At 43.2% G+C, this 17,537-nt stretch overlaps 1 protein-coding gene across 1 annotated transcript; it reads right to left on the bottom strand.

Annotated features, from left to right (window-relative positions):
* Nucleotides 1-9,142: 9,142 nt before the first annotated feature.
* Nucleotides 9,143-17,080, bottom strand: LOC146865559 (uncharacterized). Its single transcript, XM_085640165.1, has 3 exons — nt 16,829-17,080; nt 14,062-14,238; nt 9,143-9,604 (listed from the first exon to the last, which is right to left on the bottom strand). Exons 1-3 carry the CDS (start codon nt 17,078-17,080, stop codon nt 9,143-9,145), a joined length of 891 nt encoding a protein of 296 aa, XP_085496291.1.
* Nucleotides 17,081-17,537: the final 457 nt, after the last annotated feature.

Genomic DNA, 17,537 nt, shown 5'->3' with positions numbered 1-17,537 from the left:
TCAGAGTAAGAGGGCTACACCCTTTGATAACCCCTGCTCAACCCTGTGGTAACGTAGCACAAGCAGCTAGGCTTACCTCAGAGGCAGTGTGTGAAGCATTTATGACCATACACAGTGAAGAACACTACAAAGGGACACCACACAAGTAATTATAGAAAAATAAGTATCTTTATATATAGACTTATCACAAGACCAATAACGGTAAAAAGCCACAATACTGCAAAATAGGATTATTCTTGAAATGCTGCAAAAATAGTTCAAAGTGTGCAAAGAGGAGTTCAGTTCAAGGCAGTGGTCTCTGCGACCCTTTTACTTACAAAGTACCTGATTTCTGTAGCAAAACAACCAAAATGTCGCAAACGAGCTGTAGCGATGATTTTCCTCACGCGAGACCAGTGATGCGTTGAATCCTTGCCGCAAGGGAGGATGATGCGCTGATCTGCAGAAGCGTGCGGGACAAAGCGACAAACTTCTTCACGCTAAGCCGGCGATGCATTGAAATCCTTGCCGCAAGGGAGGATGATGCGCCAAGCCTGTTGCGTATGCAACCTTGTTGTGATGAGAAGAAATGGCGCTCCACGAGGGAGCGACGATCCGGGTGTGATGGGATAAAAATGGCGGACGCACGGCGCCCGCACTGCGATGTCGTGATGCGATGATCTCAATGCGATGATCCTTGGTTAGCGAGCACTCGACAGCCTGCAGACGTGCAATGCGATGATCTTTGGGTGTTAGCGAGCTCTTTGTGGCCTGCAAGCGTGCGATGCAATGATCCTTGGTTTGCGAGCGCTCGGCGGCAGCAGAGCGATGATTTTTCCGAAAGCTCTTCAGCTGCAGCAGCTTGCAAACGGGCGTTAGCGATGATTTTCAGCACTCTCTTCACCGTAGTAGAACAAGAGGGCCTGGAACTCACAGGAGCCTCACCTGCAGATAGAAATCCTCGCTGGGAGGAATCAGGAGGCTGGTGGTGGAGTCTGATGTGCCTGAGACTCCAGCAGGAGGCTAGCTCTCTTCTAGCCCTTGGGTGATTGCTTTAGCAAGTTGAAATAAAAGTTCTCTTCAAAGTCCTTTTCCTCTTCTTCCAAGTCCAGTGAAAACTACTGCAGGCCAATCCAAAAACAGCACGCAAGGACAGTCACCTCCTGCAGATTCCTTCAGTTACACGGACAGAGGTTCCCCTTGTTGTCCAGGAGCAATACAAATTGTAGGGGTTTCAGCACAGATATTTATACCCCAAAAGTCTTTGTTCTCAGAAGCTACAAGTCACTGAACCCAGCCAGAACCAGTTCTGCCCAGTCTTGGAGAACTTTGTTTACCAGGCTGCATCCTTCCTTTCAGAAAGAGGGGGTCTGCCATCAGGTGCACAGTAGGAGGTGGAGCCAGCATTCACCTTGCCAGGCACAGCCCAATTCATGTCAAGGAGCTACCCCTCCCCATACTCCAATGCAGATCTCTCTATTCAACCCAGGTCTGACTCAGCCTGCCCTGTCCTTCCAAAACCAGACAGCCAATACACATAACAGCAGAGCACACTGGAAGGCTTAGGCAAGAAAATACCTACTTTCTAAAAGTAGTATTTTCAAACACAGAATATAAAAATAAACTTAACTAAAAGATGTATTTTAATATTATGAGATCAGGCATAATAAATTCGTTTTTCTACTATGTGCTTTGGGTCATTTAGGACTATAAAATGTAATAGCCAAACCTCCCATTCTGGCCTATGGAGAACAGGTAGTCTTACAATAGTGAAAAACGAAATTGGGTGTAATTCACAACCAGGACATGCTACACACATCAGGGCATGTCTTACCTTACACATACAATGCACCCTACCATAGGGGTGACTCCCATGATGCCATGGGAAGGTTCAGGGGCTGGGAAGTGGGTGCACTTCACAGCCAAGATGGCAGTCCTGGACTGCACACAGACTCTGCAGTGGCAGGTCTGAGACACACTTAACAAGCTGCTTCTGTGGGTGGCGCAACCCAGCGCTGCAGGCCCATCAGCAGCATTTGGGTTACCAGCCCTGGGCACACACAGGCCACGCTACTAGGGAGTAACAGGTAACCCAAATAAGCCAATCATGGAGATACCAATTCACGTGTCATATTTACACAGGGAGCATTCGCGCTGTGTCACTGAATGGCAGTGGCACAGCGCCCTGGGCCTCTAATACCAGCAAAAACAGAGGAGACAACAGCGAAAAATGAAAGGGAGACCCACGCCAATGGTGCCAAGTCTAACAGAATCTAAGAAAATAGAACTGATTAAGGCATCGGCCACGGTCTACAGATTTGCACAGCAACTGGAGTTTCGTCTTCCGAGTGCCATATTCAAGGGCTATAAGGCCAAATGCGTATCTAAGGTACTATACGGTAGGGATTTAAAGGGGTATATGAGAGTACCAACTATATTCAGTACCACAATGTACCTGAAAATCTGTGAGCACTGCCTAGTGTATTTAACATACAAGATCAACAATTTCAACTGGATATACAATCTTTTGCTATAATTCATAATTGTTAATTTCAATAAAGATTAGAAACAACTTGATCAATTTGTCACATGATTCAACATCTGTTTTTTTCAAATTATAAACAAACACCGTAATTACATCTTAGTCAATTCTCAAAAGACCTTTGGTGATATACAAACAATAAAGTAATTCAAAGATATGTGACAAAATCTTCATCTGTGTGTTCAAGTTTCAAAATTTACATTGCATTTTGGGACAGGACGTCCCTTCTTCAGGGGCCACTGTATAAATTAAATATAACATGATCTGCTTTCAATGCACATGAATTTATAAAGAAAAGCAAATGTTATCAAACATGACATATAAATTAATAATCTTGGATCGTATTCAACAACCTCAGGCACCTTATTTACTCAAAAAAAGTGGTGAATGAAAAAACATGCACTGTGAGTAGATGAATGTTAATTCAACTAGAGTGACAACCAGTATCGCTGATGACTCTGTTACATACTGCTTCCACCTGTCACAATACAGAAGCTCCCAGACAACACAAACGATTCCAGTGAAAATCCTGTCACCAACTTTAAGCGAAAGTGTCAACGATATGCACTCTCTGTGTGTAACACACCGATTCATAACATGCACCTCTAAAACTCTTACCCGCCGAAATGTGTCCTAAAAAACTCTGACTCAGCTAGGTACACAGTCTTGGCGTCTTCTACAATACTTAGTTACTACAACGCTATACTGCACCCAAAGACCAGAATTAAACACTGCATGATTTCCCCAGTTTGTAAACCGGTGTGCACACCGTATTCAAACCAATATTGATGCACCTGGTTCCTAGTAGATCTCAAACACTTCTTAAACACCATCCGCCCAATACTGTTCCAATGTAGAAAACTCATGTCTCGATAAATCCGTCGCCGCATCAAACTTCTGATTTGTAACCACAGTAAACATAGGAAACGGACGACTCCCAGTAAAACTTCTCAAAGCATTATCCCGCATGGCGGCCATCTTAACATAGTGAAAACCTATGTACCGTTCCCTAAGTCTCTAGAACACCAACAGTCTAATGACTCCAGACCAATCATAATAACTGTTTTTGCCAAGCGATCTTATTAACAATGTGATCTTCTGACCTTAAATAATCACTGCAAAAATTACAGACGATCACTAAGCATACATGAGTGCTTCCATTTGAATTGCAAATAAACTGCGAATAATGTGAGTTAGTAATCCAACGTGACACCCGTGCTCTACATATTGTAAATGATTTTCTTCTTTCCTGCTTACGTGTGTCACTATAATGACCATTGCAACGTATCTTAAATTTTAACATGCCCTCCGGTGTTGCTTCTAGATGGGTGCATGTTTTTCATGCTAGTTTTTCAATGATACATTAATTGGTTGGCCACCCCATTGCTTCTACTGCTAATCTGATGTCCAAATGTCGACCGCAATGCCTGAAACTAAATTGGTTTATAAATGCCAATTATATTTCCTAAAGGTAACCTCTAATCGAACATGTCCAATGTGACATATGTCAACCATGCTACCTGTCCAAAAAATCCAATTATATGTCTTAAAGGGAGCATCTACTCAAACGTGATCTGTGTGCACAGATACATTTGGGTGTCAAACCTCATCCTATTTATAAAAAACAACTAATTTCCAATTTATCATTCAGAACATGTGGCATCATGGTATCAAATCTTTTGATCCAAAATATCTCTCTTTGTAGTAACCTCTTGTTTGGATACAATGAAGCCTTGAATGGAACTATTTCTAAGACTGAAAACCGTAACTGTGTGATATTGGGTTGTTGATCTATCCAATGTGCTGCCAGATTAGAATTCATAATCCTGTTCCGGATAGTACTCTTATGCTCTCATATACGGGTCTTCACTTTACGTTCCATTTTTCCAATATAAAAGAGACCACACAGGCATTTGATACTATATACAAAAATGTTCGAATTGCAATCTGCAGAATGTTTTAAATTCACAATTTCCCCCATTCTAGGATGGGTGATGTTACTCCCACAAATAACATTATTACAGTGGACGCATTATGGCATTTGCTCATGCTTTTCGGATTGCTGACCACGATGTTCTCTGTGACTGTTTGTAAATCCTTTATGTTTCTGGCCCGGGTGAATGCATATATGGGTCTCTGATTGAAAATTAGTGAGAAATCTGACTCGTTTTGCAAGAGTTCCCATTTTTTATATGATTCTTTCAATCTGTCTCGATTGTTCAGAGAATTTCGAAGCAGAGACTGTTTGTCTTTTATCAGGTTTCAATTTCTTAGTAATTATTTTTTGTCTTTCTATGAGTATGATGCAGTCTTCAGCTTGATCTGGGATTGTTTTTGATATCCTCTATTTAAGTATCTCAACTTAATTTTGGCTATGGCTTCTTGACTCTCTTCTGGTTGAGACGTGATCCTTTTGACTCTTATCATTTGTGAGTATGGTAGGTTGTTTAGTAATTGAGGAGGATGGAAACTCTGGAAATGTAAAGCATTATTCCTGTCAGTAGGTTTCATGTGAACTCTTGTTTTTATCTCGGCCCGATGAATTTCAATGCAAACGTCCAAAAATGCTATTCCTGTCTTATTGATGGTGTAAGTAAATTTGATTCTTTCCTTTTTTTCATTGAGTGTTGCTATGTTTGCCAATAATGCTGACGCGGTATGTCGGCAAATTAAGAAAATATTATCAATGAACCTGAAATAGCACATGATATGTTCATTCCATTCTTCTGTCGAAAAAAATTAGCCAGACTCAAATTTGGCCATGTAGATATTGGCATAAGTTGGGCCCCCCAAAACCCATAGAGGTCCCACTGATTTGTAAGAAAAAATCACTTTACCACTCAAAGTAACTGTGTTGTAAGCAAAATTGTAGCAGTTCAAGCAAATACACTTTGATGACTCTTAAGGGTGTCTGGGTGACCAGTGTCCATTCGATTGCTTCCAATCCCTCAGCCAGAGGAATAGATGAATAGTGCTGTCATGTCTAAAGTACACAGAATCCAATTATTCATGTCAACCTTAGGTAAATTCTGCAAACAATTTTTAAAAATCTGTAGTGTCTAGTGTATATGACTGTCAAGATTGTACAATTGGTTGAAGAAAAGAGTCAACATATTTACCAAGTGGCTCAAATAAAGATCCGCAACCTGACACGATTGGCCTGAGTGGAGGGTTTTCTAAATCTTTATGAATTTTAGGCAACGTATGCAACTTTGGGCAGCTAGGAAAAGGTGTAGATAAAAATGCCTTTGTGTTCTCATTAATCCAATTCATTTCCATTGCTTTTGTTAAAATCTTATTAAGAGTTTCCTTCATTTCATTAGTTGGATCGTAACTCAACTTGATGAAACTGGACTCATCTGAGACATGCACGTCAACTTCCTGAGGTAAAATACCCGATCCATGATGACTAACCCCTTTATCTGCTTTTTGAAATGTGAGATTCTTGTTTTTAGCCAACATCGTCAACATGTGTTGCTCATGTTTAGACAAATTTGTGCATTTGTTGCCTGCGTATTTTAAATCTTGTAAATCCCTTTTCACCAGAATCACAAACATGTAAAGTAGTTTGTGGGAAACAGGAGACATGAATGTACTTTTTTTTTTTAACTCCGAGTACAAGGGTTCTTCAACCACATTTCTCTCAGATATGATATTTTCAACAAAAAAAAAATCGCAATCTTAGTACTCTCATGAATTTGAATAATGCAATTTCTGATTTAAATAAATTGGTGATATAGGTGGGTACAAACAACGTACCTTCATTTAGAACCTTTCAATAGTTTCTCTGTCAATTGGTGTGATGAAATGTTAATGGCTAGGGTTTCTGGCTCCGTATATTTTTTTGGTCTCTGTCTTCTTCTTTTTCCTCTATGTGTTTTTGACTTGCAATGGTTGATTTAAGTTGCGCCTGGTCAGGAGGTTTCTCTAGATCCGAGCTTCTGGCTAAAAAAGACAATGTGAAGTACTGGGGTTTTTAGGACCCCAGCGGTGCCAGGGGTAGCACCCTATGACTTCGAGTTCTTCCTGTCTTGGACCACAGAAACACAGAGTCTTGTGGTGGCGTCAAAGATCGATTTTATTATGACTGCAGTCAGTAACAGGTATCCTAGAAGTACACGCGAGTATGTTCTCAGGAGACTGCTCAAAGTTACAAAACCAGTCTTCTCCTTATATACAAAATATCATGCTTCAGGCACACATTCCTCGTTTTACGATATGGTCATTCATATGTATTCATTACAAACGAAAAGGCAGAGTCATGATGACCATCCCACATTTCAGTTCAGCCAGCCCACAATTATTTACCCAGCGAGGCTCAGATCCCTCATCAGATAACAGCAGACCCCAATAAACACGGGCACCTCCTCGTAAAACAGGCCATAAAGCAGGAAGCAGAGTCAGGTGTGAAAGAGATTAGTCGGGGCTTGTGTGGGATGAAAGGCTTTATGGTGTGTCAAACCCTGATGCTAATCACAGGTGGCCGTAGGAAGGGGAGCTCGTGAGACCGGACTGACCTCGGGCAGTGGAGCCAGTTCGCACAGGTCACAGAGAAGTCAATAGAAGGTACATATGTTCTGAAGGCCTGTGCATGTCCTTAATGTGCAGCCTATGTGAGGGCAACCATAAGATGGCTACCGCTCTAAAATGGAACCCACGAAGTCAATGTGTAATATCGTATACAAAGTGAATTTATCGATGAAACGTTATGCAAAACACTTGTACATATTGCATTGGCCATTCGCGGTTCGCTGATACCGAAATAGGCAGGGTAGGGCCATGCCTCCTACGTGGTCCCAAAATTTAAAGTACCACAGACCCTCCTTTTGCCCTTACATAGGCAATAACTATACTCATATTAATCCGAGTCCAGGTCTATATTCATAAGGTCATGGAGATGTTGCTGTAGCATCATCCTATTGCTTAGCTCGTCCCTCGTTACAGGTTTCCTTATACACGATGTAGCACAGAGGCCACATACTGCAGGAGCACACTGTATACACAGACAGAACAGGAAAAGAATGGCTAAGATCATTCCAATGACCATCAGAATCTTCCATCCCCAGGCAGATATCAGTTCCCAGAACCACCCCATCAGTGACCAATCTCCTTTATCTACGTGAATAGATTCAGATATTTTATGCAGTTTGGAGATGGCTTGATAAACTGTTGGAGCGTTATCTGGTATGAAAATGCAACAGCTAGATTGGATGACCTTACATACCCCACCACGGTCTGAAAGTATGACGTCTAGAACCATACGGTTCTGCAAAGTCATGAGGCGATCCACTTGGAGCTCAGCTGTCAAATTACCAAGGGCACCAGCCGTTACATTAACAGTGGATTCAACCACACGAGTCAGTTGTCTCAGGTTCCTACTATTGACCATCGGTCCCCAAAACGGCAGGAAACCCAAAAAGAAGTCTCCCGCTTCCTGACCGGCAGTATCCTCCTGACTAACAACGCCTCTCACAACTCTGGTCTTGTGATAATCAGAGGCAGCAGTAAATGTTGGTGGTAGCAAATTTGCGATATAACATGTGCCCGAGAAATCAGGGGGCAAACCATGTATATGCTCGGTCATTGCAAACAAAATGTGTACCCTTGGCAGCCAAAAACGCAGGGGAAAATTGTGATGGAAAAGCGTACGTTTCAGTACAGTCACTTTTTCCCAGTTGAGCTCTTGGATTCTGACCATTACCTTGTAGACAGAACCGACCTATGTGGGGTACGACCCAAATTGGGGATGAAATTTTGCGCTGCTTTTTGCCCAGACTAATGCTATACCCCGTCGCGTTCCAACCTACATAAGCTCGCAATTCATCCTAGGGAATAGATGAGTATGCGTCGATATCTCTGCTCATATCAGCAACTCCTTTCATTAAGGCCTTATTGTTTGTGCTAGGTCTGATGGAACGCGGTTGTCGCGGGGAGTAGGCATCTAATGCAAAAAGAAACATAGTCTGGAATGCCCATGACGATCCATTATAGCTAAACGGCAGCACTAGATATGGGATACCCTTATTAATGGTATGTGGCATTAAACCACACACCCAGCAATTGGTTGTATTCATAACTAGTTGGTGCTGGTGCAGGAGTTGAATAAACGAGTTGTTTACAAACTCAGACCGTCTAGCTTGTTCGTGTTCAGGCAGAGGGTGGAAAGAGTGTAAGGAGACAGTAGGAGGAGCAATAGGCTGTACGGTTGGTGCAAATGGCACTTGAGAGGACAATAATACATATCCCACAGTAAACATCATCATACTAACTAGTGCAAACAGACATAATAATACAAAACGTTTGCTCTTCATTATTTTACATATTCTTTTCTTAAAGTTCATTTCCTCAGCGGGTCTCTCCATCTTGAAAAACTCCATCCTCTAATCGTGCTGTTCGCGGCGGGTGAGTTTCTTCTGCTTAGGAATACACCTGTCAGTCCAGGGAATGCCCCAGACTAACCAGAACCGTTGACCTAACGTCTCCGGCTTGTACCCCAAAGTCTTGGCACCGCGACCCTACAGCTGAACCCGGATGGTGGTTCGAAAAAGAAAAACCAAAAATAAGAAAGTTTCTCAGATGAGAGAGAGCTGTACTGTCAAAAATATCAAAGAAAAAGAATTTTTATTTGTCCATAGTTCTAGGCCTCAAGTTATAGCGTTCTCGTCCGGGTACTGTCTGATCTTGAAACAAAAGTTCAGGCTCTGTAGTATCCAATCGGATTGACGGTGGCACAGCTTCTTGCAGAATATTGTCACTTTCTTGCTCAGAGCTTGTTCCTTTCACACGCGCATCGCTAAAAGGCAGAAAACGAGGCACGGTCTCAGTTTCAGAATCAGCGATCCCCTCCTGGACCCACCGGTCATATGGCAAAGGCAAAGGGACTCTTTTACAGTGGACGCCGTGGATCCAGTTCTTCTTTCCTTTCACTCGAACAGCCGATCTTGTAGAAAGAAGGACGAGATGGGGGCCGGTCCAACGGGGCTCATCATTCTTTGCCCGTTGAAAATTCTTCATCAGCACCCACGTTCGAGGATCGATGGGATGTCCTGGAGCTTCAGAGGCCTGAGGCAGAGTATCGTGCACCTGTTGGTGTAAAACACGCAATTTAGCCGTCAATTCATACAGATAGTCAAGCAGTATTGGATGTTCGATTTCGCTGAATTTTGTGCGCCTTGGCACTCCCCATATATTGGCCGGGCGGCCAAACACTATTTCATATGGACTAAGTCCCATTCGTGAGTGCACAGTCATTCTGGTTGACAGGAGTGCTAAAGGCAGAGCGTCAGGCCATTTAAGACAAGAGCTCGCCTGGATCTTAGCCAATTTAAGTTTTAAGGTGCCGTTATAGCACTCTACTAATCCAGCTGATTGGGGGTGATTTGCAGCGTGAAATTTCTGTGTAATGCCTAGCCCTTCACATACTTCTTTCATCACTCGACCCACAAATTCACTCCCATTATCACTCCAGACCATTCTTGGCATTCCAAATCTAGGGAAAAATTCTTTGACGAGGGCTTTAGCTGTGGATAAGGCAGTATTGTCTTTTAAGGGGTATGCTTCTATCCACTTTGAGACAGCACAGACACAACGAGTACATATTTTAAATTGTTGCACCTTTCCATGTGGATGAAATCTAGCTGCAAAACCTCGAACGGATACGTTGGAGGTGCAAAATGACCAGCTGGAGTTGGGGTTCCCCTACCAGGATTGTACTTCAGACACACCATGCAATTCTTAACCACATTCTCTGCACATTTGGGAATTCCAGCATTTTGCCATACTGGAGCCAACACTTGCAAATCCCTTTTACACTAATATGGGCCATTCCATGAGCCATCGTCACCACTGCAAGCACATACGCATCGGGTAACAACCAACGCTGATGTTCTGACAAATCGACCCAACAACCTTTTTCATCCAATTTACCCGTACTTTCTCTCCACTTGCTCAATTCTTTCTCTGTGGCTTCAGCTTGAAGGGACTTCACGCTCTCTATCGTGTCTTCACACATTCCAACATCACCAACCCATCTTGCAGGGCCTGCAACATACATTCGATTATTTACATTCTTTGCTGTTTCTTTCGCAACTTCATCAGCAAATGCATTACCACGACCGACATCATCTGTAACTTTCTTGTGTGCACTGCATTTTACAATCGCAACTTGTAGCGGCAAGGTCAGTGACTCAAGGAGATCATTCACCAACTGACCATTTTGAATTTTGGTTCCATGCGAAGTCAGGAATCCACGTTCTTTCCACAAGCGCCCAAAACTATGGGCCACGCCAAAAGCATACTGGCTATCGGTGTATATGTTCACCTTCATACCTTTCGACAACACACATGCTCTCGTAAGTGCAATTAGCTCTGCTGCTTGAGCCGAGTTATGTGGTATACGTGCGGTTTCAACAACCGTGTGCAAAGTCGTGACAGCATATGCAGCAGTCGTATCACCATTCGGAAGCTTGAAGCATGAACCATCCACCCATAAGGTACCATCACACTCAGTCAAGGCAGTAGCTTTAAGATCCACTCTCCCTTTTGTTTCCTCTTCTGTTCTGAACAGACAATCATGCTGTTCAATCTCATCTGTGTCTGCTGCAATCGGCAATAAAGTAGCTGGATTCAATGTGTTGCATCTTCTTATGTGTACATGACTCGCTAATAGTGTCAACTCATAACCTGACAATCGAGCACTAGTTAAGTGCTGTGTCTTGGTCCTGTTCAACAACGTGTCCACTGCGTGCGGAACCATCACAATTAACGTGTTATTCATTACTAACCCAGCAGACTGTCGAATAGAGACAGCTGCTGCCGCTCTCAAACAACTTGGCAAGGCCTTAGCTACTGGATCCAAGGTCGATGAAAAATACGCACATGGGCGCTGTTTGTCTCCAAAAGACTGTGTCAACACTGACAATGCACAACCTTCTTTCTCGTGAACATACAATGTAAAAGGCTTGCTGTAGTCGGGAGTGCCCAACACAGGAGCTGAACATAATGCCTCACGCAATTCAGAAAAACCTTTCTGACACTCTTCAGACCATGGGACGAGATTCGGTGTATCTTTACATGTCAATGCTATTAAAGGTTTTGCCAGCAAAGAAAAACTCGGGATCCACTGCCTACAGTAGGAAGTAATACCCAAGAAAGCACGCACTTCTCTCTGTGTTCTTGGCACGCTCAATTTTGCAATGGCCTGAATTCTTTCTGGGGTCAGTTTCCTTCCCTCCTTCAAAAAGAGATGACCTAAGTAGGTCACTTCTTGTCGGCAATATTGCAGTTTTGAGAGAGACACTTTGTGATGGAAGGCAGACAAATGACGCAACAATGACACCGTAGCTTCTTTACAAATCTCCTCAGTATCCGCGGCGATTAGTAAATCATCAACATACTGGATAAGGGTGGCACCACTAGGTAAAACAATTGCATCAAGCTGTGCTTTTAAAGCTTGGCTGTATATTGATGGGCTTTCACAGTAGCCTTGAGGAGCGCGTTAAAAACGGAAGCTACGACCTCCTAGGCTAAAACCAAAAATGTCCCTACTTTCCTCTGCAATCGGGATGCTAAAGAAAGCACTCTTTAAATCAATCACTGAGAACCAAGCAGCGGAAGCTGGAATTATATCAGGGACAACTGGAAACTGTGGCACAACAATCTTATTTACCTCTCTAAGATCGATCACAAATCTGTAAACAGGTGGCTGTGAAGGTTCAGTACGTTTTAAAACAGGCAAAACAGGGCTATTGCAAACGTTACCTCTTGTCTCTTCAATTACATCCTTTTCAATCAGATCATAGATAATCGCTAGCAATGCTTTTTCACCTTCATTAGAGATCTTGTACTGGGGAATGCGTGGCAATTTAACATTGGCTTTCAAAGTTACCACATATGGCGGTATTTCCAAAAGGCCCACATGATTAAGACCAGAAGCCCAAAGATCATCCGGAAGAGACAACAATTCAGCTGGCAGTTTATTCCTTGACAAATACATTGGAGAAATCACTTTCCTACCAAGTGTAAGTTGTACTCCCGAGGGGGAACAATATAATGTCGCATGTAATCTCTTCAACAAATCTAATCCTAACAGGTTTTCACCACAACCTGTCGTTAGGATAAGGGGTGCTTTCAGCTCACAAGGTCCAACAGAAAGGGACATAGGACTAGAGATCGGGTTCCTAACCGGGGCGCCAGAAAAACCTACTGAAACATTCGTGTCGCCAGACAAGGTGCGCCATGGAGTTTTGAATGCATAATTGAACTTTTTGTAGCACCAGTATCCAACAGAAAAGGTTCTGACACACCCGCTGTAGTCACCTTGACATACGGTCCACTCTGATCCACTGGCACTGAAACAACTCCCTCTCTTTGTCTACGGCTATCCTAGTAATCATTTCTTTCTACATTTTCATCCTCTGCATAATAGTCATTGTTATAGTACTGAGCTGTCCTACCAGTTGCATTGGCTTGCTGATCAAAACTATTAATCGTATTTTGAGATGGAAGAGGACGCGCGTTCTGGGGAACATTCCCGCGTCCCCTACCTCTAGGAGCTTGTTGACCACCTCTACCTCTGGTGCTAAAAGCGCCATTAGAGCGCTGTAACAGAATAGGACAACTATACTTGAAATGACCCTCTTCCTTGCAATATGAACATTGATTAGGGCCTACAGGAACACGTGGTTGAGAATACTCGTACCTTTGCACGTTTCTCTGAAACTGTGGCTGTTGCTGATAATTACTCTGGCCACCACGTGGCGGGTAAGCTTGCTGTAAAAGAACCTTCGTTTTTAATTCTTTCGTTTTCTTGTCTGCTTTATCTTTCTCATCCTTATCTCTATTTTCGTAATACTGTGCAGTAGCCAGTATTTGCGCTGATGAGGAAACAGCCCAAGAACTCTCTGAATCTTTTAACTTCTTACACAACTCGGGAAGCAAATTATGCACAAATTTATCAACAAATAATCGTTGAGCACCTTCCGTACTCATATCTTGACCACTGTGGTCAATAAACGTTTCCTCAAACCTGGTGAAGAAATCAGACACTGTTTCATCTTTCTTCTGCTTACACGCAGACAATTTATCCCAATTCACACGCATCACGGGCATTAAAGTCTTCATGTAAGCAATGATTCTAGCAGGGAGTTCTGCTACCAAAGGGTCAGGCTTGGCACCACCATCTTGTCCATCATTAGCAATAATAATATTAGCCCATGTGTCACCTAACTCTGCAGCATGATCTGCATTACGAATCAATCCCCACAAAGGCTGTGGAACAACATTTCCAAACAACATATCTATGTCAGCTAGATTCATGATACATGATCCTGCCGTCTGTGACAACTCCTTATAATATCCTGCAGGGTTTTTACGGGGATCAGGCAATGTCTGTTTAAGCGCTATTACTTCAGATCGTTTCCAAGGGACATGCCCCAAACACGCTGGAAATGAGCTGGAGCAGCAGCAATACCGAGACCGGCATCAGCCGCAACGGCTTCCTTCCATACCGGAGGGACTTCTCTCATAGGGTATTGTCGCACTTTTTTACCATAGGGGTCATGCTCAAACAGTTGCTGGGAAGGATCCTCAATCCTAAAAGACAACAACGCCACAACTGCTTTTTCGACATCAGAACCCACAATCGTGCCTTTTTCGAATTCAAACCGTAAACGACACAACTCCTGTGGAATTGCTTCTAAGCCATTATCCTCTAATTCCTGACAAAGGAAAGCACACATCTGTTCAAAAACGTATATCTGCTTTGGTGCTTCCCATTGATGAAAAACACTTAGAACAGATTCCACATCATATCTCGAAGGGTAAACAATCCATCTATGTGCCATGCGGTCTAATACTTCTCTCTCTTCAGAACCAGGCAGCTGACTACGCAACTGCTTTCGTTGTGAGCCAGGGATCACACTAGATAACCCAAGGAGAGGCGACACAAAACTAGTAACCGCACTAGTTATGCGTTGTCGTGCAGGAGAATCTGACATAAGAACAGGGGAGAAAACAGAGGGAAGCACAGTAGGTGTAGATGCAGATGCAAGGACAATATCGGGAAGAGCGCCAAGGGAGGCAGCTGATGGGGCAGGCAAAGTCGCAGAAGGCAAAGGGGAGGCAGGCAGCAAAGTCGGCGGCCCTTGAGGGGGCTGCACCACAAGAGCAGACGCCGGCTGAGGAGGAGCTGGCGGCTGCAGGAAAGCTTGCGGCACATTACCTGGAGGCTGTGCATTCAAGGGTTGCGGAGGTGCTGTAGCACTCTGCGCATACGGAGGTGGCGAACTCAGCAAATGTGACATTAGGGGATCTTTCTCCTTTTCTTTTAACACATTTTGTTGAAGGTGCGGTAAAACTGGGTAACATTTATCGATCCCTAGTTTACTTTGCCATTGTAACTGCTCATTCATTTGTTCCTCCTCATTATCTTTAAATTGTACAGCTGCTTGCATTATCGACATACCTTCTTTTTGCTAATTTAATTTCCTTCTGTTTGGCTTCCTTTCGCCATAGGCGGAAAGAATCAAACATCGCCGGCCGGGCTTTCTTTTTAAATAATTTAACTTCCAAATTGTCTAAGATATCTGTATCGAAACTACCATTTTGGGGCCATTTTAAAACACCGTCCTTCCTGGTGTATCGGATCCATACTTCATTATATGCAATGGGGCCCACGCCATGTTTTACATAAAGCTCATAAGTTGGAGTTCCAATTGGAAGAACCGGACACGAATCCTCTAATTGGGAATCCCTTTTACAACCCAAACAAAACAAGTTTCCAAATATACTAGAACCAGGCATCTTTGCTCACTAGTCTAGTTTCAAACTTCAAAGGATTATCAAAACGCGATAGTCTCGTGAATACACGAGTCCTTCGGCTTTGGCGCTTGCAAGCTCCAAATCAAAGCGATCCCGAAGGGATACCAAAACTAAGAACCAAACTAAGAATTAGGAGACGCTCCACTTATACTTAACTGAGGTATCGATGACGTCACCAGAAGACTCGGTTAATCGTTTCGCTCTACCAAATTATCAAGGGTCCAAAACAGGGCGATAGTCAGGGCAGCAGTCCTTCGTAGCCGTCAGCAAGCGGGGAACCTCGCAGCAAAGACTTTCGGACCACGTCGACATGCAGGGGTCGATGAAGTGGCGGCCTTCCTCCAGAATTTCCACACGAAGCTCCTCACGAACCTCTGGCTTGGACCAGTACCGCTGAAATCGCCCAACGCTGGGCGCCAACTGAAGTACTGGGGTTTTAGGACCCAGCGGTGCCAGGGGTAGCACCCTATGACTTCGAGTTCTTCCTGTCTTGGACCACAGAAACACAGAGTCTTGTGGTGGCGTCAAAGATCGATTTTATTATGACTGCAGTCAGTAACAGGTATCCTAGAAGTACACGCGAGTATGTTCTCAGGAGACTGCTCAAGGTTACAAAACCAGTCTTCTCCTTATATACAAAATATCATGCTTCAGGCACACATTCCTCGTTTTACGATATGGTCATTCATATGTATTCATTACAAACGAAAAGGCAGAGTCATGATGACCATCCCACATTTCGGTTCAGCCAGCCCACAATTATTTACCCAGCGAGGCTCAGATCCCTCATCAGATAACAGCAGACCCCAATAAACACGGGCACCTCCTCCTCGTAAAACAGGCCATAAAGCAGGAAGCAGAATCAGGTGTGAAAGAGATTAGTCGGGGCTTGTGTGGGATGAAAGGCTTTATGGTGTGTCACACCCTGATGCTAATCACAGGTGGCCGTAGGAAGGGGAGCTCGTGAGACCGGACTGACCTCGAGCAGTGGAGCCAGTTCGCACAGGTCACAGAGAAGTCAATAGAATGTACATGTGTTCTGAAGGCCTGTGCATGTCCTTAATGTGCAGCCTATGTGAGGGCAACCATAAGATGGCTACCGCTCTAAAATGGAACCCACGAAGTCAATGTGTAATATCGTATACAAAGTGAATTTATCGATGAAACGTTATGCAAAACACTTGTACATACCGCATTGGCCATTCGCGGTTCGCTGATACCGAAATAGGCAGTGTAGGGCCATGCCTCCTACGTGGTCCCAAAATTTAAAGTACGACAAATGATGCTGTCGCGTTGTCTCCAATGGCTTCTGTGCCTGTGTGTTCTGCAATGGCACCCCTCAGTGTAACTCCAGATTCTTTTGAGATTGGTGATCAACTGGATTCCAATTCTCTATCAGATACACTACTTTCCTCAGATGAAACATTTGGCTTTTGCTATGGAAGTTTCTGAGGCCTATACCTCTGCCCAGGTATATACTTCATTTACCTTGTAATCAATAGTGTCCCTTTTAAATGTACGTAATTTATGCTTTTCAAGATCCTTGCCATATTTATCTAAACAAATATTGATTTGCTCCAAGGTGTTATTCCAGTTATCCACCTCCATCCGGATAGATAAACTCCTTTTACTATTATCAATTTCTTCTTCCAACTCCTTGATGCATCTAGATAACTCTTCAATCAATAACAAGATCAAATCCAGCAAGCACTTATTTAACACTGCATACCATCTTTCCATGAATCCTTTATTTTGTTTGAAACTAAATAACATGGGTTTAATGGCTAATCTTAATCCTCTCAGGATCCTTTTAGTTTTATGGTACTGAATCAACATAGATGCATGTAATCGCTGATTTAGTTCCCTTCTTAAAACGAATTCCAGGTGTCTTAATTGTTGTGCTGTTGATCCTTCTTGTGTGTTAAAAAATCGTAGTTTTCTGAATGAATGCATATATTTCATTTGCTTCTTCAGTGGTCTATCCTTTTGTTTCAGCTCTGTTATCAGTAATGTTAGCTATGCTTTCAAAAAACATGTTTCAACTTGGGTGCTCCCAACTACCAAGGACAGAATGAGATAATCAAAAAAATATAATTTGAATGGGGCACTCCTTTGCTCAATTTAACCTATTGTATCGTAGATTTTTGCAAGATTGCATGCATCACAGAGTATGGAAGCTGCCGAACCTCCCCTGCAA

The sequence above is a fragment of the Triturus cristatus genome, chromosome 2_1 (genome assembly GCF_964204655.1).
Source record: "Triturus cristatus chromosome 2_1, aTriCri1.1, whole genome shotgun sequence".
Classification (NCBI taxonomy): Eukaryota; Metazoa; Chordata; class Amphibia; order Caudata; family Salamandridae; genus Triturus; species Triturus cristatus.
This window is presented reverse-complemented; position numbering and strand designations above follow the sequence as displayed.